General features: G+C 39.8%; 1 protein-coding gene across 1 annotated transcript in view; it reads left to right on the top strand.

Annotated features, from left to right (window-relative positions):
• The window catches only part of LOC126335142 (integrin beta-PS-like), a 257184-nt gene that overhangs the window by 54422 nt on the left and 175940 nt on the right, over window positions 1–26822 (top strand). The window contains exon 4 of the mRNA XM_049998103.1: window positions 22283–22382. Within this exon, the coding sequence (XP_049854060.1) occupies window positions 22283–22382 (100 nt within the window). The remainder of the gene's footprint in view (window positions 1–22282; window positions 22383–26822) is intronic.

Raw genomic sequence — 26822 nt, 5'->3', positions numbered from 1 at the left:
CTGTTTTTGCAGGGTTTTATCAACTATTGAACACAATGGGTTCAATAGCACAACTAACATCAGCTATTGCAGAAGGAACACAAAATATATTGCTGTCAAAATTACACTTCCTGCTTAGATCTTCTTTCACTTTATTCCACTAATTTGGATGCAAATTTTGACGAACCACAGCTAACTTTATACATAATGCACATGTATCCATGTTATTGTCAATCTGGTCCCAAACAAACTTCAAAACGCTTTCACCTCTATTCTCGAGGCTCACAGATAACTCACCTTTACTGTTAGGATCATTACTCTGCATGCATTAATGAAAAACTGCTTTGACTGTACTGGTATCCCATGATTCTCACTTACATAATCATAAACATCACTTACCTTACCTGTATCCACAAATAACTCTGAAATTTCAATATTCTGAAACTCTACAAATACCTGATATTCATCATCATCATCATTGTCATCATCATCATCATCATCATGTTCTTCCAAAAGAGCATTATCAACAATATCATTAACAAGTCTCATCTCCATCAAAGTCACACACCTCACCTATATTCATTTGCAATAAGCTATCAGTCTCAGACTTACCAACCTCAGTCATTTCACAGCTCTCATTCACATCTATATAAAAAATACCACCTAATTCAAATCCAGTACAGTCATTATCCATTTTAAATACATCAGCAACACTGTTTTCTGAATAAGAGAAGAAATCATTAGTACACACTACATCAAAATTCTCATTACTATCACTTTCTAGTTCGTGAGTAGCACCTACATCATTATAATCAAACATAGTATCCCTAAATGTTTGATCAAAACATAAATAAGAAATCTGGTGTTCCTTCTGTTCAACTTCAGATATCTGTTCCACATTATTAATACTGTTATTATTGTCTAATTACAAGTGTAAGTTGCGGGTCCTGTATTTGTTGCGTTTTCTCGCCCCTGATGTTCAAAATATCTGACTCTTAGTATCATTTTGACCCTGATAAAAATTATCATTATCTTTGTTTCTGTAGTTATTACCATTGTGATCTCTATCATTCCAGTTGTTATGGCACATACTTTGTTCTAATGCTCTATCCACCCTGTTAATATACCATAAAAATTGTTCAAGACAATCATCAGGTCCGTGTACTGAACCTTTATGGTAATCTTCTTTTGAGTGCATCAGTCAATGTCATTTCATCAAATGGTTTCTCAAGGTGTGTTAATTTCTTAAGTTGATTCTTACTAAACTCTTTCAGGGTACCGTACCTGTTGCTCTAATTAGGACCATTCAAAAACTCACTTTTAATTCTCCCTTGTTCAGCTTCTGACCAAAATTTATTTAAAAAAAAAAAACGTTTTTCACAACTTTGATATGTCTCCCATTGACTTAAATTTAAATTTATGCAAGACAGAGCTTCACCTTCAAGACATCTTTTAACAACTTTACTTTTTTGATCGTCACTCATGCCTGAGACAAAACTATCTCTACAGTGGTGCAGAAAATCCACTGGATGTAAATTGTCTGATGGAGAACTATCGATTGGAATGTTGGACCACACAATACCATTTTTGTGAATACAATTTTCCTGAACTGCTGAAATTTTTTGATTGAAATCATTTGCGTTAGTTTGCTTATTGTTTTCGACATTTAAAATTTTTTGATCTGAACTACTAAAGTTCTGTTCCATTTTTTCCACAATGGCCTTCTGTTCAACTCTGATGTCATTAACATTCTTTGTCTGTCATGCAAATTCACTTACTAGCATATTTTCCAAAACAATAGATTTATTTTCTAAGACATCAACTTTTCATTCACACCTCTGACAATCCATTTTTTAGCTTTGGAATCTGATTACTAAGTTGGTCTATTTGGTATTATACCCTGTCCATTTTACTGTTGCTTTCAGTTTTCAGATTATATAATTGTCCTTGTAGTGACGTAAATTTTTTTTTTCTCTGGCTGGTATGGCCGAGTGGTTCTAAGCGCTTCAGTCCGGAACCGCGCTGCTGCTATGGTCGCAGGTTCAAATCCTGCCTTGGTCATGGATGTGTGTGATGTCCTTAGGTTAGTTAGGCTTAAGTAGTTTCTAAGTGTAGGGGATTGGTGACATCATATGTTAAGTCCCATAGTGCTTAGAACCATTTGAAACATTTTGAATGTAAATTTTTCTGTTAACTGATCATTAACTGCCCTAAATTTGCTATTATGCATCTTCATTTCCACTAATTTTCCCAAAATCAACTGCAAGATATCAGTTTTAACTGTTTCTTTGCTGACTACACTTTCCCTTGCTCCAAACATGTCCTCAACTTTCACTACATCACTGCTGCCCTCATCTCTATTCATTTTCCTAGCAATCACACAAGTAATATATATATATATATATATATATATATATATATATATATATATATATATATATATAATAGAAAGAAACTTCCACATGGGAAAAATATATTAGCTTTCGCAACCGATGGTTGCTTCTTCAGGAAGGAGAGGGAAAGACGAAAGGATGTAGGTTTTAAGGGAGAGGGTAAGGAGTCATTCCAATCCCGGGAGCGGGAAGACTTCCCTTAGGGGAAAAAAAGGACAGATGTACACTCGCGCACACACACACACACACACACACACACACACACACACACACACATATCCCTTTTTAGAGACTACGAGTGTAGGACAGTAAATCTTTTACAAGGGCAGTTTGGTTGAACCTGGGAGTGGGGCTGAAGGTGAGGCCTTTGGATAGGACAGAGGTTTCGGATTGGGAGAGGGGTTTGGAGGAAAGGTTAACTACTGAATTGGGGTGTTGTGGTTCCAGATTGTGTTGACTAGAATTTTGAGGTGTTGGGGGGAGTGGAGCTGGAAGTGGGAGATTGAGTAGATGGGAGAGACTGGGTCTGTGTGCAATGAGAGGAGGTTGAGGTTTGTTGGAAAGGTTGTGGAGGGTGAGTGAGTTGCCTTTCCGGAGGTGGGAAACCAGGAGATTGGATAGTTTTTTGAGGTGGAGGGTGGCATGTTGTTCTAATTTGCGGTTGGCCTGTAGGAGGATGCTATGTACAGCCGGTGTGGATGTGGGAGAGGAAAGATTGAGGACTTTGATTTGGGATAGGAGTTGACGGGTGTGTTCATTGGCCGAGTCGATGTATAGGTGAAGGATTAGGCGGGTGAGGGCTATGGATTGTGCTGTTTGGAACTGGTATAAGGACTGATGGAAAGAAGGATTGCAGCCAGAGATGGGAACTTTAAGTGTGAGGCCTTTGGGAGTAATGCCAAATGTCAGACAAGCCTGAGTAAATAAAATATGGGAGCGTAATCTGGCTAGGGTTAAGGCATGTTTGCGGAGGGCATGTAAATAAAATTTAATGGGGTCGTTGTAGGGATGTTGTGAGGTTGACATGGTATTAGGTGGAAAGGGTAATAGGTTAAAGTGAAAGTAAATAGAGATTTATATAGGGAGAGATAAAGGTGTGAAAAAAGTCGAAAAAGTGTTGGTTTGAGATGAGCTATGTTGATCATGTGCAGAACTTAGGTTGGTGAACAACAATGGGTGCAAAGGTTGGGTAGTTATGTTGTCTCCAGATCACGTTAAAGGGTGGGGAAATTCAAGAAAATTTCGAAAAAAATTTTTTCGAATAAAGTTTCGAAAAAATAATTTCCGAAAAAATAAAATTCGAAAAAAATTTTTGAATATAATCTCTAAGAATATGTGTGTAAATGTATTCAAAGGACTGGTCATGTACTGGCAGGTTATGAGAATGAGGCTAACAATTGTTTGATGAAGAAATAATAACGTGTAAACCTGTGGGAAGCTGCTAAAAAATGATCGGTTGTGTGGGAAAAACGGGAATGGAAATAAAACGAAAGTTGTTAGAAAAAACTGAGATGGTTGTGTAATGGGTGAAAGGAACTGAAGCTGTGAAATAGTATTCACGAGTTTACACGAAATGTTTGTAAACTTGGAACAATGGATTTTATAGCAGCAGTTATGTTGAAAGCGTTGAAAATTTTAGGTTATGGTTTGGAAGTAAATTACGTATTATTGAGTATAATTAGGCAGTATAAAATGTATGGTAGATTACGGAAAAATGGAAGATGAATACAAAGTGAAACTTCTTGTACAAACGAAAAGAGAAAGTAAGACGATAGAGAAGATTTCGAAATGCAACAGAGACAATAACAAACGTAATTGTTGGGTTCAAATTAATGATGACGTAAATAAAATAGAAAGAAACTTCCACATGGGAAAAATATATTAAAAACAAAGATTCCAAGACTTACCAAGCGGGAAAGCGCCGGCAGACAGGCACATGAACAAAACACACAAACACACACACAGAATTGCTAGCTTTCGCAACCGATGGTTGCTTCTTCAGGAAGGAGAGGGAAAGACGAAAGGATGTAGGTTTTATGGGAGAGGGTAAGGAGTCATTCCAATCCCGGGAGCGGAAAGACTTCCCTTAGGGGAAAAAAAGGACAGATGTACACTCGCGCACACACACACACACACACACACATATATATGTGTGTGTGTGTGTGTGCGCGAGTGCGGGATTGGAATGACTCCTTACCCTCTCCCTTAAAACCTACATCCTTTCGTCTTTCCCTCTCCTTCCTGAAGAAGCAACCATCGGTTGCGAAAGCTAGCAATTCTGTGTGTGTGTTTTGTTCATGTGCCTGTCTGCCGGCGCTTTCCCACTTGGTAAGTCTTGGAATCTTTGTTTTTAATATATATATATATATGATGTAAATAAAACAGAAAGAAACTTCCTCATGGGAAAAATATATTAAAAACAAAGATTCCAAGACTTACCAAGCGGGAAAGCACCGGCAGACAGGCACATGAACAAAACACACAAACACACACACAGAATTACGAGCTTTCGCAACTGGCAGTTGCTTCGTCAGGAAAGAGGGAGGGAGAGGGAAAAATGAAAGGATGTGGGTTTTAAGGGAGAGGGTAAGGAGTCATTCCAATCCCGGGAGCGGAAAGACTTCCCTTAGGGGAAAAAAAGGACAGGTGTACACTCGCACACACACACACACACACACACATATCCATCCGCACATACACAGACACAAGGCTTGTGTCTGTGTATGTGCGGATGGATATGTGTGTGTGTGTGCGAGTGTACACCTGTCCTTTTTTTCCCCTAAGGGAAGTCTTTCCGCTCCCGGGATTGGAATGACTCCTTACCCTCTCCCTTAAAACCCACATCCTTTCATTTTTCCCTCTCCCTCCCTCTTTCCTGACGAAGCAACTGCCAGTTGCGAAAGCTCGTAATTCTGTGTGTGTGTTTGTGTGTTTTGTTCATGTGCCTGTCTGCCGGCGCTTCTTTCCCGCTTGGTAAGTCTTGGAATCTTTGTTTTTAATATATATATATATATATATATATATATATATATATATATATATATATATATATATATATATATATATATATAAAATAGAAAGAAACTTCCCCATGGGAAAAATATATTAAAAACAAAGATTCCAAGACTTACCAAGCGGGAAAGCGCCGGCAGACAGGCACATGAACAAAACACACACACAGAATTACGAGCTTTCGCAACTGGCAGTTGCTTTGTCAGGAAAGAGGGAGGGAGAGGGAAAAATGAAAGGATGTGGGTTTTAAGGGAGAGGGTAAGGAGTCATTCCAATCCCGGGAGCGGAAAGACTTCCCTTAGGGGAAAAAAAGGACAGGTGTACACTCGCACACACACACACACATATCCATCCGCACATACACAGACACAAGCCTTGTGTCTGTGTATGTGCGGATGGATATGTGTGTGTGTGTGTGTGTGTGTGCGAGTGTACACCTGTCCTTTTTTTCCCCTAAGGGAAGTCTTTCCGCTCCCGGGATTGGAATGACTCCTTACCCTCTCCCTTAAAACCCACATCCTTTCCAGATTGTGTTGACTAGAATTTTGAGGTGTTGGGGGGAGTGGAGCTGGAAGTGGGAGATTGAGTAGATGGGAGAGACTGGGTCTGTGTGCAATGAGAGGAGGTTGAGGTTTGTTGGAAAGGTTGTGGAGGGTGAGTGAGTTGCCTTTCCGGAGGTGGGAAACCAGGAGATTGGATAGTTTTTTGAGGTGGAGGGTGGCATGTTGTTCTAATTTGCGGTTGGCCTGTAGGAGGATGCTATGTACAGCCGGTGTGGATGTGGGAGAGGAAAGATTGAGGACTTTGATTTGGGATAGGAGTTGACGGGTGTGTTCATTGGCCGAGTCGATGTATAGGTGAAGGATTAGGCGGGTGAGGGCTATGGATTGTGCTGTTTGGAACTGGTATAAGGACTGATGGAAAGAAGGATTGCAGCCAGAGATGGGAACTTTAAGTGTGAGGCCTTTGGGAGTAATGCCAAATGTCAGACAAGCCTGAGTAAATAAAATATGGGAGCGTAATCTGGCTAGGGTTAAGGCATGTTTGCGGAGGGCATGTAAATAAAATTTAATGGGGTCGTTGTAGGGATGTTGTGAGGTTGACATGGTATTAGGTGGAAAGGGTAATAGGTTAAAGTGAAAGTAAATAGAGATTTATATAGGGAGAGATAAAGGTGTGAAAAAAGTCGAAAAAGTGTTGGTTTGAGATGAGCTATGTTGATCATGTGCAGAACTTAGGTTGGTGAACAACAATGGGTGCAAAGGTTGGGTAGTTATGTTGTCTCCAGATCACGTTAAAGGGTGGGGAAATTCAAGAAAATTTCGAAAAAAATTTTTTCGAATAAAGTTTCGAAAAAATAATTTCCGAAAAAATAAAATTCGAAAAAAATTTTTGAATATAATCTCTAAGAATATGTGTGTAAATGTATTCAAAGGACTGGTCATGTACTGGCAGGTTATGAGAATGAGGCTAACAATTGTTTGATGAAGAAATAATAACGTGTAAACCTGTGGGAAGCTGCTAAAAAATGATCGGTTGTGTGGGAAAAACGGGAATGGAAATAAAACGAAAGTTGTTAGAAAAAACTGAGATGGTTGTGTAATGGGTGAAAGGAACTGAAGCTGTGAAATAGTATTCACGAGTTTACACGAAATGTTTGTAAACTTGGAACAATGGATTTTATAGCAGCAGTTATGTTGAAAGCGTTGAAAATTTTAGGTTATGGTTTGGAAGTAAATTACGTATTATTGAGTATAATTAGGCAGTATAAAATGTATGGTAGATTACGGAAAAATGGAAGATGAATACAAAGTGAAACTTCTTGTACAAACGAAAAGAGAAAGTAAGACGATAGAGAAGATTTCGAAATGCAACAGAGACAATAACAAACGTAATTGTTGGGTTCAAATTAATGATGACGTAAATAAAATAGAAAGAAACTTCCACATGGGAAAAATATATTAAAAACAAAGATTCCAAGACTTACCAAGCGGGAAAGCGCCGGCAGACAGGCACATGAACAAAACACACAAACACACACACAGAATTGCTAGCTTTCGCAACCGATGGTTGCTTCTTCAGGAAGGAGAGGGAAAGACGAAAGGATGTAGGTTTTATGGGAGAGGGTAAGGAGTCATTCCAATCCCGGGAGCGGAAAGACTTCCCTTAGGGGAAAAAAAGGACAGATGTACACTCGCGCACACACACACACACACACACACATATATATGTGTGTGTGTGTGTGTGCGCGAGTGCGGGATTGGAATGACTCCTTACCCTCTCCCTTAAAACCTACATCCTTTCGTCTTTCCCTCTCCTTCCTGAAGAAGCAACCATCGGTTGCGAAAGCTAGCAATTCTGTGTGTGTGTTTTGTTCATGTGCCTGTCTGCCGGCGCTTTCCCACTTGGTAAGTCTTGGAATCTTTGTTTTTAATATATATATATATATGATGTAAATAAAACAGAAAGAAACTTCCTCATGGGAAAAATATATTAAAAACAAAGATTCCAAGACTTACCAAGCGGGAAAGCACCGGCAGACAGGCACATGAACAAAACACACAAACACACACACAGAATTACGAGCTTTCGCAACTGGCAGTTGCTTCGTCAGGAAAGAGGGAGGGAGAGGGAAAAATGAAAGGATGTGGGTTTTAAGGGAGAGGGTAAGGAGTCATTCCAATCCCGGGAGCGGAAAGACTTCCCTTAGGGGAAAAAAAGGACAGGTGTACACTCGCACACACACACACACACACACACATATCCATCCGCACATACACAGACACAAGGCTTGTGTCTGTGTATGTGCGGATGGATATGTGTGTGTGTGTGCGAGTGTACACCTGTCCTTTTTTTCCCCTAAGGGAAGTCTTTCCGCTCCCGGGATTGGAATGACTCCTTACCCTCTCCCTTAAAACCCACATCCTTTCATTTTTCCCTCTCCCTCCCTCTTTCCTGACGAAGCAACTGCCAGTTGCGAAAGCTCGTAATTCTGTGTGTGTGTTTGTGTGTTTTGTTCATGTGCCTGTCTGCCGGCGCTTCTTTCCCGCTTGGTAAGTCTTGGAATCTTTGTTTTTAATATATATATATATATAAAATAGAAAGAAACTTCCCCATGGGAAAAATATATTAAAAACAAAGATTCCAAGACTTACCAAGCGGGAAAGCGCCGGCAGACAGGCACATGAACAAAACACACACACAGAATTACGAGCTTTCGCAACTGGCAGTTGCTTTGTCAGGAAAGAGGGAAGGAGAGGGAAAAATGAAAGGATGTGGGTTTTAAGGGAGAGGGTAAGGAGTCATCCCAATCCCGGGAGCTGAAAGACTTCCCTTAGGTGAAAAAAAGGACAGGTGTACACTCGCACACACACACATATCCATCCGCACATACACAGACACAAGCAGACATTTATAAAGGCAAAGAGTTTGGGCAGAGATGTCAGTTGAGGCGGAAGTACAGAGGCAAAGAAGTTGTTGAAAGACAGGTGAGGTATGAGCGGCGGCAACTTGAAATTAGCGGAGGTTGAGGCCTGGAAGTAAGTAAGTAAAAGTAAGTGTCTTTTCTTTTCTTTTACACAATTCAGCTGTTCACAATAATGACTGACGTAGCACCATCATGGAGTAAGCCACACTTGCTCCTAGTGCTGGCCATGTAACTTCTGTGACGAGTGAGACAACTACTTGCCCACGCATTCACCTTGTGGCATTCTCTTGACACACGCCCACCCTGCGCATACAGAAAACAGGCGTGAGGTAGACACTCCCGTTTCTCATGCTCGTACATAAAATATTGGGTGTTTGAGATGGTGGAAAGTGGAGGGTCTCTAGAATTTGCGACAAAATTCTCCAGTCACTACAATTGTTGATACTATTTCGTCACTGTTGATATGACTTTGTTGGGCAGTTCTCGGGTCTTCTTTCTTCACGTGCTTGGGACTTCATTCATATTTAAACTGCAAATGACACAAATCACTGACCTTTCTTCTTCTGCAACAGACAAAATTTCATTATCAGTCAACTGATCCCAGATGACACCCACAATTGTAATCTTACCATCCCACTCATCACCAGTAGTTTTTCAGTCTCTTGAAAAGAATTAATTCCTATGTTTCAAACACTTTGAGAGGAGTAAGATGTAGAAATAATTTTGTGACTTATCTACATTTTCTCATAGTTGGCTGCAGTTCTTCCCATCTAGGGGTAGATCTTTCAGGCTGAAATTCTTTAACTGTGTGGGTTCCAGTTGACATAATAACTGATGAAGTAGTTTCTGTTTCTGTGACTTCTTTTCAATTTCATCCCATTCTTCTATGTCACACTGACTTCACAATCTCCACTTTAGAATACAAATTCACATTTTTACTAACAAAATTGAAACCACGTATGAGTCCAGACAGAAAAATGATTTTCACCAAGTTATATCATTATTTTTTAAATGAATCCAAAATTAAATTTAATAATCAGCATTAGACTGTGCAATTGATTATATGAATTGTAAGTGTGCCAGATGTTTCATGATTTCAAATATTTCTAAAAGAAGAAGAATTTTAGCTGTACATACAGAGTTAGTACATATCAATAGTAACAAATTAATTTATTTTAATGCATTTTAGCCTGAAAAATAATACATTGTATACAAAATCAAATGAAATTCATTTAGTTAAACAGCTGAGATAATGTTCACCCAAGCAAGATTCAAAAATTTTCCTGGTATCAGCTATTTCTATGAAGAATGGTAATGTTAGAGGAAGGTGTCCCATTACAAATGCCATTGTTATTTCTTGGCAGGTTGTCTGGCTGTAGTGGAGATAGTGTCAAGTGGGGTGGGTAGAAGGAGAGGGAGGAAGAGAGTGGCTTGGAGTGAGGTATCTGGTTTGCCAGCTAGGAGTGATGGAGGAGGGGTGGCAGGTATATGTGCTGGCATGATTTTAGTGGCTGGTGGGAAAACACTGAAGGCAACATGGGAGCCTGAATTGGAGAGGGTGACAGGAGAGAGGAAGGGCAAACTGAGATTGAGACTGGGGTGATTACAGGAGTGGAGGATGTGTTGCAAGGATAACTTCCATCTATATAGCTCAGAGGTAGAGGGAAGGATCTAGATGGCCAAGATTGTGAAAGAGCTATTGAAACTGAGCATGTTGTGCCAATGGCTGGTCAACTTTGTTTTTGGTAACAGTTTGGTGGTGATCATTCATATTGATGAACAGCTGGTTGGTAGTCATACCAACATAAAAAGCTGTGCAGTGTTTGCAGCAGAGTTGGTATAAGACACGATTGGTTTCATAGGTGGCCTGGCCCCTGATGGTGTGAGATAAGACTGTGAAAGGACTGAAGTATGAGGTGCTGGGTGGGTGGTTTGGGCACATCTTGCATTTTTGTCTGCTACAGGGATCATATCTCTGGGAGTGGCAGTGACACATAGATGGACTACAATGTTGTGTAGGTTGAGTGGGTCATGGAACACCACTTCAGGAGGAGTGGGAAGGTCCTTGGATAGGATGTCCCTCATTTCAGGGTAGGATGAGAGATAATCAAAGCCCTGGCTAAGAATATGGATCATTTGTTCCAGTCCAGGTTGATACTGAGTGACAAGGGGGCATTCTTTTGTAGTATATTCTTGTCAGTGGTGGGAGGCCTGGGGTTGTATGATGATATGGCACAGAAAATCTGTTAGTGGTCTAGGTTTGGGGAGGGGGCATTACCTTTTTGTGAAGGCCCTTGTGAAACCTTCAGCATACTAGGCAAGGGATTTTTGCCACTGCAAATATCTTGTACTTGGGTGTCTAGGCTGTGTGGAAGGTATTTTGTGGTGTGAAAGGGCTGGCATGTGTGCGAATGCTTGTACTGTTTGTGGCTAGTGGGCTTAATGTGGACAGAGATGTAGAGGGAGCCATCACAGAGGTTGAGGTCAGCATTAGGAAGCAGGGTGGAAGAGGACCATGTGAAGTGTATGGGAGAAAAGTTGTTAAGGTTGCGAAGGAATGTGGATAGGACTGGAATAAGGCTATGTCAGTGAATTGGGAAGGTCTAGGAGCTGGACCTTACACAAAGGTATGATCCCTGTGGCAAAGGGTTGGGTTTGGAAATGGCCTGGAGATGGATGTTGTGGAGGTTTGGTGGGCGACTTGCCCAGTCCACCCAACCAGCACCTCCTATTCCAGTCGCATCATGGGCTTATACTAGCCCATCATCAGAGGCCATCTGTGAAAGCAGCCATGTTATATACCACATCTGTTGCAATCATTGTTCAGCTTTTTGTGTTTATGTGACTACCAACTAGCTGTCCCAGAGGATGAATGGCCATTGCCAAACTGTAACCAAGAGCAAAATGGACCACTCTGTGACACAATATGCAGCTGCACATAATGTACTCGATTTCAATGGCTGCTTCACAGTCCTGGGCATCTGGATCCTATCCTGCACCATCAGCTTTTGTGAACTTTGCCATTGGGAGCTGTCCTTACAAGACTTATGCTCCTGAAATAAACCCAACCCCAGCCTACCAAAACCTACTGTCTCTACACCTTCCACTCATCTGTTTCCACCCTCTCTGTCCTATCACCTCACAATAAGCCTCCATTCACCCTTGTGTGCACTGCTCTCTGCCAGCATATCCACCAATCTTTTCTTCTTATCTGCTCCTCTACTTTCCACTCCCCAGTTAGCCCCCTCCTCTCCCTCCCCCACAGCCTCGCATTGCTGCACCTTTAGCCCTGTCATCCCCATCTAGTTCCTGCATGTTCTGCCAGGCAGTACTGATTCCTCTCTCCCCATTCTTACCTTGCTATCCCTCTTCATTTCCAACATGCTCCAGATTGCTGCTCCCATACAATGTGTTTCTCTTCCAGTCTGGCCAGAGTTAGTGGTGATGTGTGTCTGTGGTGTGTTTACTTGTGTGAATTTGTGTACATTTCTCTTTTCTGAAGAAGGATTTTTGCCAAAAGTTAATGTGAATAGTCTTTTAATTATGCCTGTCTGCAGCTCAACATGTCACCTTTATGGTGAGTACCAGTATATCCGAGACACTCTTTTATTTGCTTGAAGACTTGCTGCATACAAGGGGTCCACTCTAACTTATGTCAGCCAGTTGTGTTTTTGCCCATGAGAACTCTCATGAATGGTGCCTGAATGGTAGCTACATGAGGGAAATGATGTAACTTGTGAAAGTCCTATGGTAGTGGCATTTGGCGTATAAGATTGGTTGACTGTGATGTAGGGTAAGCGCCAGCTTCGTTGATTGTCAGATCAAGCTGCTGAAATTGGCATTCGTCATCACTGATCACTATGCTATTGGCAACAAGTGCCTCAAGAACTTGTTTAAGATGCAGTTCACTGAGTTTGGGTAGGTGAGAAGATCAGAATATCATCCAGGTAGATATAGCAAAAAGGGAGTTTTAACAGAATGCTGTCAATTAACCACTGCTAAGTCTGAGCTGCATTCTTAAGGCCATGTTGGATATATAGAATTCATATAAACCAAAAGATGTCAGTCACACTTCTGTGAATTTCCTCTGCATTCACTAATATCTGAAGATATGCTTTCTGGCACGCTAAGATACTGGAACCTGAAGTGTACGCAGTGCAGTGAGTGAAGTCTTGCATGTCTGGCACAGAATATCTGTTACTGATTGTGTGGATGTTTTCACACAGTCTCATTCTCTCATGTTTCTTGGGTGCCATCTTAATGGTAGAAGTCCACAAACTACCAAAATGTCTCACAGTCCCAGGCCGTAAAAGTTCATCATCTTTCACTTTGGTGGTCCAAAGCTTGTTGTTTTGTAATAACCAGTGCAACCTATGGCAAACAGGAGGGCTTCGGGTGGTTGTAATCTTGTGTTGAGAGTTCAGATGCAAGTAGCATGTTTCGTAAATAATACCTGCAATTGTGCAGGAGGTGTAGGAATACTCGAAGTTACAGTGAAGGATACAAGAGCAGAAAGCATTTTACTGCCCTTGGCCATATGTGGAGACTGGGTGGACTTGGATGTTACCGGGGAGGACGCCATTGTCATGCTGAGATCAAGTGGGGATGTTGTAGGGGAGTCATCCTGAACAGGGGTGAGTGAATGTAACAGCTGAGAACCATACAGATAGTGTTGTAGGGTGTTGAATTCCTCCAACACCTGGCAGATTGCACAATGTATAGCATCATTTTTCCCTTAAATGTAATGATTCCAGTTTCTTGCCAAAATAATGCAGTTGAAATTGTTGCAGTTCGATGAGGGGTTTGATGCATTCTTGTAGGTATCATTCAATCAAGACATGGCGGAGATGTGCTGAGCATTGGTGGGCATAACCGAGGACACCAGTAACGGAGTGGCCACTCACCTGATGGGTCAGAGTGCCATGTGTCAGGTCCAATAAAAGCCAAAAATGATGAAGTAAGCTGGCACCAAGCACCAGATCTCTTACATCTGCTTTAAGGAAGTTCCATTAAACATTTCCCCATTATCGAGATTGAGGGTGGGAGACTCAGCTGTATACGTGGAGTTGTGTAGCAAGAAAGGTACTTGACACTGAGGGTAGACCTTGAGGTGAGGTACTCACATCAAAACCAATGTCAGTGAGTAAATACTGTTGATTGATGTCACATACATCCTACTATGCAATGGTGATGTGGAAGGTGTTTTGTTAACATGATGGGAAGTAAGTCTCTTGCATGGCCTTCATGATCCAGTGCACTACTGAGAACTTGGCATCGCTTTTGGATAGTTGCATGGTGGGCAGCACTTCCACATGGCTTCAACAAACTGGATGTGGAACCAGCAGAATTGTTTTGGTATCAACATGTCAGCATGCAGGGCATGGTTGCCACTTGTGGGGATTTTCTTGTGGCTGCATGAAGGTCAACATCCCCTGTGGTGGAGCTGACATCAAGTTTAACGGTGGTCAAGTGAGCTCAGTCTGGCTTGGCTGCAGTGAGGCACTGGGTGCAGTGTGACTACTATGGGTTATGTTCAGAGGCAATGTTATCAGCCAAATTTATACATTGTTGTTATTGTAGTATTATAAAGACTCTGTCTGCCAATTTTAACTTGTGATCCAGCAATTCATGTTGATGCAAAATCATCGCAAGTTGACTTGAGGTGTGAGGATCCAGAGCATGTGATCCAGCATCAGTCTGAAATCCACTAGTGTGTGTAACTGGCACCAAAGCTTTGAAGGTGTCCTGTCCCCCATTTGTTCTTCATGAATAAATGTTGTACTTGTTGCTCCTGTGACTGTGAGTTGCATTGGAGAAGAGCAGATTTCACAGATTTGTTGTGTGTGGGGGGAGGAAGGGATAATGTCACTGATCACATCAGCGTGTTCACTGATGTAACTGAGTAATGTGACAAATTTGGCACTGTCACTAGGTGTATCATATGTACCATGGCTGCTCTCAACAATTGTGAGCCAGAAAGTGGGTTGATGTGGGCGAAATGATGGTGGTTTAGAGTGTGCATCATAATGGGCATGTTGTCATCAGTGAATGGTTGTGCTAATGACCGAGATATTATCTGATGTAGTTCAATGGACAAGTGCTCAGCACCTGTATGTAGCATGGTAGTAGGTGCAGTGGGAATGTCCAGAAATTGTCTGGCAGGCTGGATCACAAGATGCAGCGTGAATACGTTGAATGAGCTTGGACATGGCATGGCAGACACATCAGCAGCAGTGAACACTTGTGAGTGTTGCTGTTTGAGCAGTATATGACTAAAATGCGTGCAGAGTAGAGTCCAGAACGAAAATGCCTAATAAATTGTCTGTAGGATTCCATTGTTCAAAACCATTGCTACATTTGTAACATTGCACTGATGGAAGTCATGTTCATTTTTGACAAAAACAAGTTGCCTTGGAGTCAACTTCAAGACACGAAACTCTTTCATATGGAAATGCAGTCTATGGTAAATGCAGAATGGTTGCACTGTCCATGTGTAATACCCAAATCCAGAGACTTAGTAGCACAAAAATGAACCATATATGGTCATTGTGGGTCACCAATGTGGAATCTTATCCCAGGTTAAGATAAGGGTGACAGTTAGTAACAACCAGGTGCTGGTTAGAACAGTCTTTATTTACCATATGGTGCAAATACAAAAGCACATCACACTACTTGCTAGCCATAATGCAAACTGAGTCTACCTTAGAAAAATATGCTTGGAAAGGATGCAGCCAGTGATCAGAGAGGTTCCTCTCTAGCAGTGCCCCCAAAATTCTAAGAAAACAATGAGGCTGATTAAAGAAAAAAGTACTGAAGATTTTAAAGAAAGCTTAAAAATGTTGACTTGGGTGGAGTTTTCAATAAACGTAATGCCCTTAAATTAAACATATTTCTTAACAACTATGTATCTATTTTTGAAAGCAGCCTTCCTGAAAAGATAATTAAATGTAATAATGACAAGTGATTAAAGAAACCTAGGATCACTTCAGATATCAGAGACTCTTCACAATAAAGAACAAACTTGTACAAAATAGCCACAGCAAGTAACGCTTCTATCTTGTGCTACTTCCAACCATGCTGTTGCATATTGGTTTAATTTCATTTACCTCTGCTCTCCTGTGTCTTTCCCATGGTCTCTCATCGAATGACTTCTATATGTACATTAATAATGAGGCAGGGGGGGGGGGAAGAAACATGACATCGAAGAAGCAATACAGAGGACATTTAATGAAATAAAAATTAATATCACATCCCCATCTGAAATAAGGAAGCTCATCATGACTCTAAAAACAGAATATCGATAGGGGGTGCATAATATTTCCAATAAAGCAATAAGAAGTTGTGGACGTATAATATGCAATGTACTTAGTCACATGTGTAATGCATTGTTAACTCATGGTGTTTCCCCAGAAAAATTGAAATGTGCCACTTTTAGGCCTCTCTATAAGAAGAGTGACTCCATAGATGCCAATAACTACTGTTCATTGTCACTTCTTACATTGTTTTCCAAAATTTTGAGAAAGTAATGTACTCCAGAGTTGTAACACAGCAGTGGGATACTTAGCCAATCACAGTTTAGATTTCAGGAGGGCCATTCCTATGAGTCAGGTATTTATACATTTACCGAGCATGTAATAAAATCTTTAAAAGATAAAATATCATCAACTGGGACCTACTGTGACTTTTCAAAGACATTTGTTTGTGTTGATTGTAATGTTCTATTAGATAAATTATGTTTATGTAGAATATGTAGTTCATCAGATGCCTACTTTATACATATTTAAGAAAAAGAATGCAGAAAGTTACCCTTGGCTGTTCGAGTAAAACAGAGATGATGCTACACCACCTGCATGGGGAGAAATCACAATAGGAGTCCCACAGGGATCATTGGCTCCCTACTTTTCTTGTTTTATGTTATTGATCTGACATTTTATTTGAACCAGGAGGTAGAATTTGTCTTGTTTGCAGCTGATACAAGCATTATTTTTAGCTTATCAAAGAAGTAGCAACAGAGAAAATAGTAAATGATGTTTTCTGACAGTTATTAAATGATTTTACATGAATGGTCTGTCTTTAAACTTAGAAAGAATGTAGTTTATCCCATTTTCTACTGTCAAAAATATCCCCCCCCCCCCCCTCCAACTATCCTGGTTCACCAACAAGATATAATAAATAAGGTACGAAATTCTAAATTCTTAGGTGTGCCTGTGAATGAGAATTTAAACTGGAAAAACCATATAACAGACTTGCTAAAACATTTAGTATCAGCTACCTTTTCCATAATAATAATTGCCAACTTTGTGATACAGAAGTCAGTAAGCTGACATATTTTGCAAGTTTTAATTTGTTGATGTCTTATGACACAATATTCTGGGCTAACATCTTGCTTAGGCAAATAGTATTCATTGCACAGAAGAGAAAATAATCTGGATTATGTGCTGTAATGGGACACCCTTTCCTAAAATAACCTTTTATAAATGCGATACCAGGATTAATCCCGAATCTTATATAGGTGAACATTCTTGGCTGTTTCACTGAAAGAACTTAATTTGATTTTGTATACAATGTATTATATTTCAGGCTAAAATGTATAAAAACATATTTATTTGTAACAGTCAATATGTACTAATAGTTAAAATTATTCTTGTTTTAGAAATATTTGAAGTTAGAAATTCTAGCACACTTAAAATTCATATTATTAATTCCACAGTCTAACACTAATTATTAAATTTATTTCTGGGTTCATTTATAAAATAATGATGTAGCTTAGTAAAGATTCATCATTTGTCAAGGAAGTGTGTAAACACTGTTGCTTTGTAACCTCTTTGGAATATTGTGGATACTGCAGAATGTAGTAGTAGTGGACATGCCTCTGATGGAGACAGACATATTTATATGATCAACACTAACAATGTAATTTGGAATATTAAGTGGAAATTGTAAAAACAGTGTGATATTTAATAATGTGACAAATAAATATACAGGGAAATTTTCTACAGTTATTTAGTCATCAGGAACCCACAATGTTAAATCAAAATTTCAGCTGCAAGCATGTACCCCTAGACATGAAACTTGGAGCCAACCTCAAGAAGAGAAAATGAAGATAAGTTTTTTTTGTGTATATCTAATGCCTCTCGAAGCTTTTGAAACTAATGAAGATGCTAAAAAAAATCAAATAGTGATGTGTGGGAGGGTAAGATTATAGTGTGAAATTCATGCACATTCATCTCACAGGTATTCCATCAAACAGCTGGGAATATGAATCATATCATCACAGTACACTTATTCACTTATGAATCTTGTTGTCAACAATTCCCCTAAATTTGAGAATAAAAGAGATATTCAGAAGTAAGACACTTGAAGAAAAAAATGATGCGCATTAACCCTTGAACAAATCTAACTTTTGCATAGAAAGGGGTGAAATATGGAGCTATAAAACTCTTTGACAATTTATCCATGCAAATAAAATGTGTGACTTATAACAGAAGTGCTTTCAAATGTAGATTAAAGACATTTTCTTTTGACAACTCTTTCTATACCATAGAGGATTCTTGAGTTGAATAATTAGCTGATACAAGGACAAAACAGAAAAAACCGTGAAAACCTGTAAGTGACCAGCTTATAGCTGTATAAATATTATTTATTGCTTTTGCAACCAACGGTTGCTTCTTCAGGAAAGAGGGAAGGAGAGGGAAAGACGAAAGTATGTGGGTGTTAAGGGAGAGGGTAAGGAGTCATTCCAATCCCGGAACTCTTTGCCTTTACAAATGTCTGCTTGTGTCTGTGTATGTGCGGATGGATATGTGTGTGTGTGCGAGTGTACACCTGTCCTTTTTTCCCCCTAAGGGAAGTCTTTCCGCTCCCGGGATTGGAATGACTCCTTACCCTCTCCCTTAAAACCCATATCCTTTCGTCTTTCCCTCTCCTTCCCTCTTTCCTGAAGAAGCAACCGTCGGGTGCGAAAGCTAGAAATTCTGTGTGTGTGTTTTATTTATTGTGCCTGTCTACTGGAACTTTCCCGCTTGGTAAGTCTTGGAATCTATGTTTTTAATATATTATTATTTTTTTAGTTATCTATATAAGTGTTCTTTGTTTGTTCTGTTGACACATTCCAAATCATAACATACAATATGAAATTCATCTATGGAACAAAAAACTAACTAATTAAATTAATGATGTAAATAAAATAGAAACTTCCACATGGGAAAAATATATTAAAAACAAAGATTCCAAGACTTACCAAGTGGGAAAGCGCCGGTAGACAGGCACAATAAAATAGCACGGGAGGGTAAGGAGTCATTCCAATCCCGGGCGTGGAAAGACTTATCTTAGGGGGAAAAAAGGGCGCACACACACACACACACACACACACACACACACACACACACACACACACACACACACACACCCACACACACATATCCATCCATACATATACAGACACAAGCAGACATTTTTAAAGGCCTTTAAATATGTCTGCTTGTGTCTGTGTATGTATGGATGGATGTGTGTGTGTGTGTGTGTGTGTGTGTGTGTGTGTGTGTGTGTGTGTGTGTATGGGCGCGCGCGCGAGTATATACCTATCCTGTGTGTGTGTGTGTGTGTGTGTGTGTGTGTGTGTGTGTGTGTGTGTGTGTGTGTGTGTGTGTGTGTGTGTGTGTGGGCGCGCGCGCGCGAGTATATACCTATCCTTTTTTCCCCCTAAGGTAAGTCTTTCCGCTCCCGGGATTGGAATGACTCTTTACCCACTCCCTTAAAACCCACATCCTTTCGTCTTTCCCTCTCCTTCCCTCTTCCCTGAAGAAGCAACCGTTGGTTGCGAAAGCTAGAAATTTTATGTGTGTGTTTGTGTGTTATTTTATCGTGCCTGTCTACCAGCGCTTTCCCGCTTGGTAAGTCTTGGAATCTTTGTTTTTAATATAACTAATTAAATTGTGTATCAAGTACATACAATGTAAAACTGCCAAAGAAATGTACAGTAGAACCCTGTTAATCCGAACTAATTGGGACCAGACCTTGTTTGGATTACCTATTTGTTCAGATTAGCTGGAATTATGGTGATGAGTTTCTAGAATGAAGTATACCAAGCTGATAAGTAGGTACACCATGGTAACAAATGGGAACAAGTGTGGGAACTATGGCTCACTTCTCACTTCCTGCCATTGTTGTTGTTGTGCATTGTTGAGACCTTTGTAGGGTCTGAGGTCAGTGCACTGCCAGTGGACTCGCAAAGTGCTTGGTTATGTTAGTGATTGATCGCTGGCATGCGTAACAGTTGTACTATATTCATGCAGGTGTAGTGGTGTGCTTATTTTCATCATGAGTAAACAGAAACATACAACATTAACTCTCAAAGAAAAACTAAATGCTTTGAAGCAGATAGACAATGGTGAGAGTGTATCTGAACTGGCAATGGAGCTGGGTGTTGTTAAAGCAACCATTTGTGATTGGAAGGAGAACTGAGTGAAGCTTGAATAGTGCTGTGCAACATTTTCAGGAAGTACATTCGAAATGCGGCATACTTTGAAACAGACCAAGTACAATAAAGTGGATGAAGCTCTTTTCCTTTGGTTTATGTAGGAAAGAGAAAGGGGAACTCCTTTGTGTGGAGCACTGATTCAGGAGAAGGTTGTTTACCTGAACAAGTTAATGAATGGTGATGAGTCTTTTAGTGTGAGTACGGGTTGGTTGGACAGGTTCAAAAAATGTCATGGAATCCATCAGCTAACAGTTGCTGGAGAGAAGCTTTCTTCTGACCATGATGCAGCGAAGGAATACTTGGGTGAGTTTGAAAAAATGATAAGAGAGGGAAAGTATTCTCTCCAACAAATTTATAATGCTGACGAGACTGGCCTTAATTTTAAGGCATTGCCAACGAAAAGCATGGCATCAGAAGCAGAAGATCATGTTCCTGGTTTTAAAATGTGCAAAGATTGTGTGACTTCATTAGTGTGCAGCAATGCTGCTAATCACAAGCTGCCTTTAATGCTGATCGGCAAATCTTCTAGGCCCAGGGCTTTTAAAAACTGCAACATGAAGTTCCTGTCCATATATTATCGCAACCAGAAAAAAGCATGGATGGATGGTAAGCTGTTCAAAGAATGGTTTCATGGCCAGTTTGTTCCCTCTGTTCGACAATTTTCTAAGGAAAATCATTTGTCTTCCCATGTAATCCTTTTGATTGATAACGCGCCATCTCACGCCAGCACTGAGAAATTATGTGATGGAGAAATTGTGGCAAACTTTTGCTGCTGAATGTTTCATCACTTCTACAGCCGATGGACCAGGGCATACTGAAAACATTAAAACTGATTTACAGAAAAAATTTTTTAAGAATCTGATCCAAGATGATAGCATTCCTTTAGTGAACAAAAAAAAAGACCAATGTGAAGGATGTTGTTTATTGGGCCGCTGATTCATGGCAGAATATTTCAGAAAATACTCCAAGAAAATTGTGGAGAAAACTGTGGACATCTCTTGAATTTCAGGACAACCTAGTTTAAAATGAAGAGGAAAATCTGTTACAAATGATACAAACAATCCCTGGATGTGAAGAAGCTAGTGAAGGACATGTGGATGAGTGGATGGCAGTGGATGGGGCATGTGTGAAGTACCATACTGACACTGATTTAGTTGCTGCTGTGATTCAAGACCAGGAAGAAGTGGACTGCTGTGATGGAAGTGACAATGTGCCTGAAAGCAACAAAGGAGAGCTGGTGCCATACAGTGACACAGAAGAAGCTCTTGACCTCGCGTACATTATTTGGAGCAACAGTCCACTGCTACACCTGCTGATCTGATGTATATGAGACAATGGCGCAACTATGCATCATATAACAGACAGTCTTCATTATGTCAAAAAACAATGACTGAGTTTTTGTCATCTAAAAAGTAAGGATAAAATGTCCACTATTTTAGTAAGTTTTGCAGCTTTTCTTTCATTGTTATGCATTGTTTAAACCTAATGTTTTCATGCCAATTTTTCTAATACATGTTTACTGTACTGTGTAAATTAAAATAGTGTATATGTATAGCAGTTTACCTCACAGTTTTTCATACTTAGACTAACTTTTTTCATGTTCGCATTAATAGAAAGTTTGGATTACCAGGATTCGGATTAGTGGGACTCTGCTGTAGTTTGGGGCTGATCAACAATTGTATATTGTAAGCTGATAACATTTAACTACACAAGTAAAAATGTTATCCTTATAAACAGTAATTTAAAGTCATCACATATTGGTACTCATTTATAAGCACATTCCAGTTTTTAATTCCAAAAAGAATAAAGTTATTCAATAATATTGTCTATAACTTTATGACATGTCATTCTGTACTTGTAAATTAGAAATACATTGTTGAAACTCTTCTCCCTGTAATACCCCACACATAAAGTGCACAATCATCCAAAGTTAACAATTTACATTCGATTTTAATATGTGTAGCTCTGTAAAATTTTTTTTCTCTTTTCCAGTTTAAAAGCACCATGTAGTCTAGCTGATGGTACTAAATGTGCTCCACCGTACAGCTTCAAGAACCACATGTCTCTCAGTAATGACACAGAACAGTTTTCTGTAAGTATAATCTTGCCTCTGCTTTGCTCTTTTGCTAGAAAATATTGCCTGGGCAGTTCTATTTTTCATCTAAAATAACGAAAAATGTATTCAATTACGTTTGTGTATAATAGTATTGTTCCATGTTGACTCCTGTCATTTTCAGCATAGTAACTAATGTAATCCGAGAAAAAATAGGAGTGTTAGTCAATAGTGAAAAAGATAAGTAGACTTTACTCGTCAGTTACTAAAGCAATGGAAAAAATAATGATAAATAACAAAGACATTATGAGTAAAATTTGAAACAATGTGACCTGTTGTGACAAATCTGGCTTTTCCTCAATGTGTTGTTTGCAGACATCAGTATAAATAAATGCTCAACTTCATCAAAAATGTTTAATGATTTAGATTCAGTTTTCACAAATGACTTACAGAGATTCTGTAATTTCCTTAATAATTTTTGCAATGTTGTGTGTTTGGGGGGAGGGTGGGGGCAGGGGAGAGAGAGAGAGAGAGAGAGAGAGAGAGAGAGAGAGAGAGAGAGAGAGAGAGAGAAGGGTGGGGGCTGCGGTGGAGGGGTAGAGGGAGGGACTGGTGGGGAGGGGGGAGGGGAGAAGAATTGAGTTACTGTATTGCCAGCAGGTTTAGGTACTTGAATTTGCCACTAACATGTCTTGCTTGGATCCCTATGCATCAATGAATTATTTCATGACGTAATGTATTGTTCCATTCACCATATCCTGTCTGCTTATTTATATCAACAAAATCATGTTCTTGACATGGAGTACAAGTTAAAGCAATTGTTGAAGAAGCACATACTTTTTTGTTACAATATTTTTTTAATGTGCATGCACTGTAAAATACAGAGTATACGTATCTTTTTGCTACAGTAATTTTTAAGTAGATGTCTATGATAGAGGCCAAAGGATAATATCAACGTAAGAATTAATTTTAAGTTAACTGCTATAACATTCAAGATTATTAAATTGTGGCCAAAATTAAAGTTACGTTTGATATAAATTGATTTATATAACTTTGTAAATTAGAAATACATTGACATCTTGCGGAAATCAGGTTTTCTGCCGGATATCAGCGTCTTCCACGAGATGTCATCAAATTGCCGGGAAAGCCTAAGAAATAACATTACAAATACATTGCTGAAACTCTTCTCCCTGTAATACCCCACACATAAAGTGCACAATCATCCAAAGTTAACAATTTACACATGAAAGTATTCGTATTTCTGAAGGTATTCGTATGGACTGTAGCCATGTATGGAAGTGAAACATGGACGATAAATAGTTTGGACAGGAAGAGAATAGAAGCTTTCAAAATGTGGTGCTACAGGAGAATGCTGAAGATTAGATGGGTAGATCACATAACTAATGAGGAGGTATTGAATAGAATTGGGGAGAAGAGGAGTTTGTGGCACAACTTGACGAGAAGAAGGGACCGGTTGATAGGACATGTTCTGAGGCATCAAGGGATCACAAATTTAGTATTGGAGGGTAGCATGGAGGGTAAAAACCGTAGAGGGAGACCAAGAGATTAATACACTAAGCAGATTCAGAAGGATGTAGGCTGCAGTAGGTACTGGGAGATGAAGAAACGCACAGGACAGGGTAGCATGGAGAGCTGCATCAAACCAGTCTCAGGACTGAAGACCACAACAACATAACTTTGGCAGCAGAATAAAATTAACTTGTGGACCATTATTCGGTAATGTTCTTTCTGTAGCAGTCCTTATTATTTTTGACTGAGCGAGGTAATTCAGTATGGAGTGTGAGTCATATATGCCCTACACTGTCATATCATTTACTCACAAGGTAATATTCTCAAATGTAAACAAACAATCTTGATGGAACTTGGTGGGTTTGTAGAAGTGGCAAAATTATCCAAAACGTATTTTTTTTAATTTTTGTCCAGTTTCACTTTTTAGCATTAAAACATACCTTGAAAGATAATTTCACATTTTTGGGTTTAGAGGGAATCTGTTCGAAATTGTGAAACAGCAGATCCCCAATATTTTGAGATTCCTTCTAATTGAAACCATTCATAAGAAAATCAAAATTTTACGTAAAACTAGAGTAAAAACCTGTTTTCATACTTTTTCCACATGTATGTTCTATGCATTTTTGAACATGTTGAATTTTCTTTCAATTTTTCATGTATTGGCCTCAGACTGCTGATGAATTTCTATTATAGATGGACAGGTACCATTAGTTTCTGAGGAGTGTGCTCGCTCTTTCTTTGTCAACACTTTGCTAACTCGGACTACCTGACAATCAGTTGTACAGTGCATACCATCTGTACTGTTACCCGTATTGTTGTGCCTACTTAGAAACAGTGTTCATTACAACACAGTGCCTAACTAACAATACATTACACATTTTACAACCTTGGCTGACCATTGTTGTATGTACTGTAGTTGGTTGTGTAGTAATATTTATTCTGTAATGGGCCCAGCTGAGTCACGTTAATTTTAAAGTGTTGGGTGTATGTACAGTGTACTTTACATATTAACTGTGTGTTTCTTAATGTATTAATTCATGCACTGCAATGAGTGGTAAAAGTAAAAGAAAATTTGTGCTGTTAATTGGAAATTGGAAGCTTTGAAAAGACTAGACAAAGGAGAAACATTATGAAAACTTGGTGCTGAGTATGGAGTTAGTGAAGTGACATTTGGAGACTGGTGTAGAAACAGAGACAAAATTAAGAAATTTTCATCAAATAATTGTTCTATTTCTACTCACCAAGTGGTGGCAGAACACACACATAAAAGGTGGTTGTAATTGGTAAGTTTTTGGAGACAGTGGTTATTTTGGCAGAAGGGTTGAAGGATTAGGAAGAGGGGGAAGGAAAAGGAATGGAGAGGTCTAGGAAAAGGGGTAGATCTTGGGAAAGTTACCCAGAACTGTGGGTCAGGGGAGACTTACTATACGGGATGATAAGAAAATACTGGTTGTTGGGGACTGCATCGGATGAGATTTGAAAACCTGAGAGCTTATAGGTGGAAGACAGGGTAATATGCAGGGAGAGATTACTGCTTAAACATCATGCATGAGTTAATAAAAGTGAAAAGCTAAGTACACTGTACGTAACATGGGAGGGGGGCACTGAAAAATAGATGGGAAAGGCAATGAAAGATGTAGAAAACTAAAAAAGAGGAAGAAAAGAGTAGTTATGGTAAAGAAATGCTGAGAGGGAAGAAATTAACATAAATTAAGTCCAGGTGGGTGGCAAGAAACAAGGACATGTTGTAGTGCTAGTTCCACCTGTGGGATTCCGAGAGACTGGTGTCTAGGGGAAGAATTCAGGTGGTGCATGTGGTGAAATAGGTGTTGTAAAGCATGCTCTGCAACAGGATATTGTGAGTTGCCATTATACACCCTCTGCCTATGCCCATTCGTCCTAATTGATAACTTGGTGGTAGTGATGCCGATGTAGAAGGGTGAACAGTGTTTACGTAACAGCTGGTATAAGACATGTAATTTCGCAGGTGGCTCTCCCTTTGATCATATACATTTTGCCAGTTACAGGGCTATTATAGGTGGGTGGTAGGAGGCTGCATAAGCCAAGTCTCGCATCTGGGATGGTCACAGGGGTAGGAGTCATAGTGTAGGGAGATGGGTGCAGAAGCTGCATAGGGTCTGACAAGAATGTTGCGGAGATTGGGTGGGCAACAGAAAGCGATTCGAGTTGTGGTGGGGAAAATTTCAGACAGAATGGATCTCATTTCAGGGCATGAGTTTAGGAAGTCATTGCCCTATCGAAGTAGCTGATTAAAATATTCCAGATGAGGATAATACTAAGTCACCAATGGTGTGCTCCGAAGATGTTTTTTGGAAGAATCAGCAGTACCAGGACTGGATGTGATGGACTGGAAAATCTGCTTTTTAACTAGGCTGGTGATGTAGTTACGTGCAGTGGAGGCTGAGGTGAGAATAGTGGTGTATTGCAATTTTGCCCACCACACCTACAATAGCTTTCCGTCACCCTTCCAGTCTCCACAATATTGTTGGCAGACCATATGCTCCTTCTGCACCCATGTCCCTACTCTATGGCTCCTACCCTTGTGGCCAACCCCACTGCAAGACTTGCCCTATGCACCCTCCTACGACACACCTACAATAGCCCTGTAACTGGCAAAATGTATACTATCAAGGGGAGAGCCACCTGCGAAACAACACATCATATACCAGGTGTTATGTAAACACTGTTTAGCTTTCTACATTGGCCTGACTACCACTATATTATCAGTTAGGATGAATGGGCATAGGCAGAGAGTGTGTACTGGCAATTCACAATATCCTGTTACAGAGCATGCTCTGTAGCATGAAATTCTTGACCTCGGCACCTGTTTTACCACACGCGCCATCTGGATTCTTCCCCAGTTTCTCAGAACTCCGCAGGTGGGAGCTAGCACTGCAAAATGTACTTGGTTCTCACCATCCACCTGGA

Source organism: Schistocerca gregaria, chromosome 2 (genome assembly GCF_023897955.1).
Source record: "Schistocerca gregaria isolate iqSchGreg1 chromosome 2, iqSchGreg1.2, whole genome shotgun sequence".
Classification (NCBI taxonomy): domain Eukaryota; kingdom Metazoa; phylum Arthropoda; class Insecta; order Orthoptera; family Acrididae; genus Schistocerca; species Schistocerca gregaria.
The sequence above is the reverse complement of the archived record's forward strand: the minus strand, read 5'-3'. Positions and strand labels throughout refer to the sequence as shown.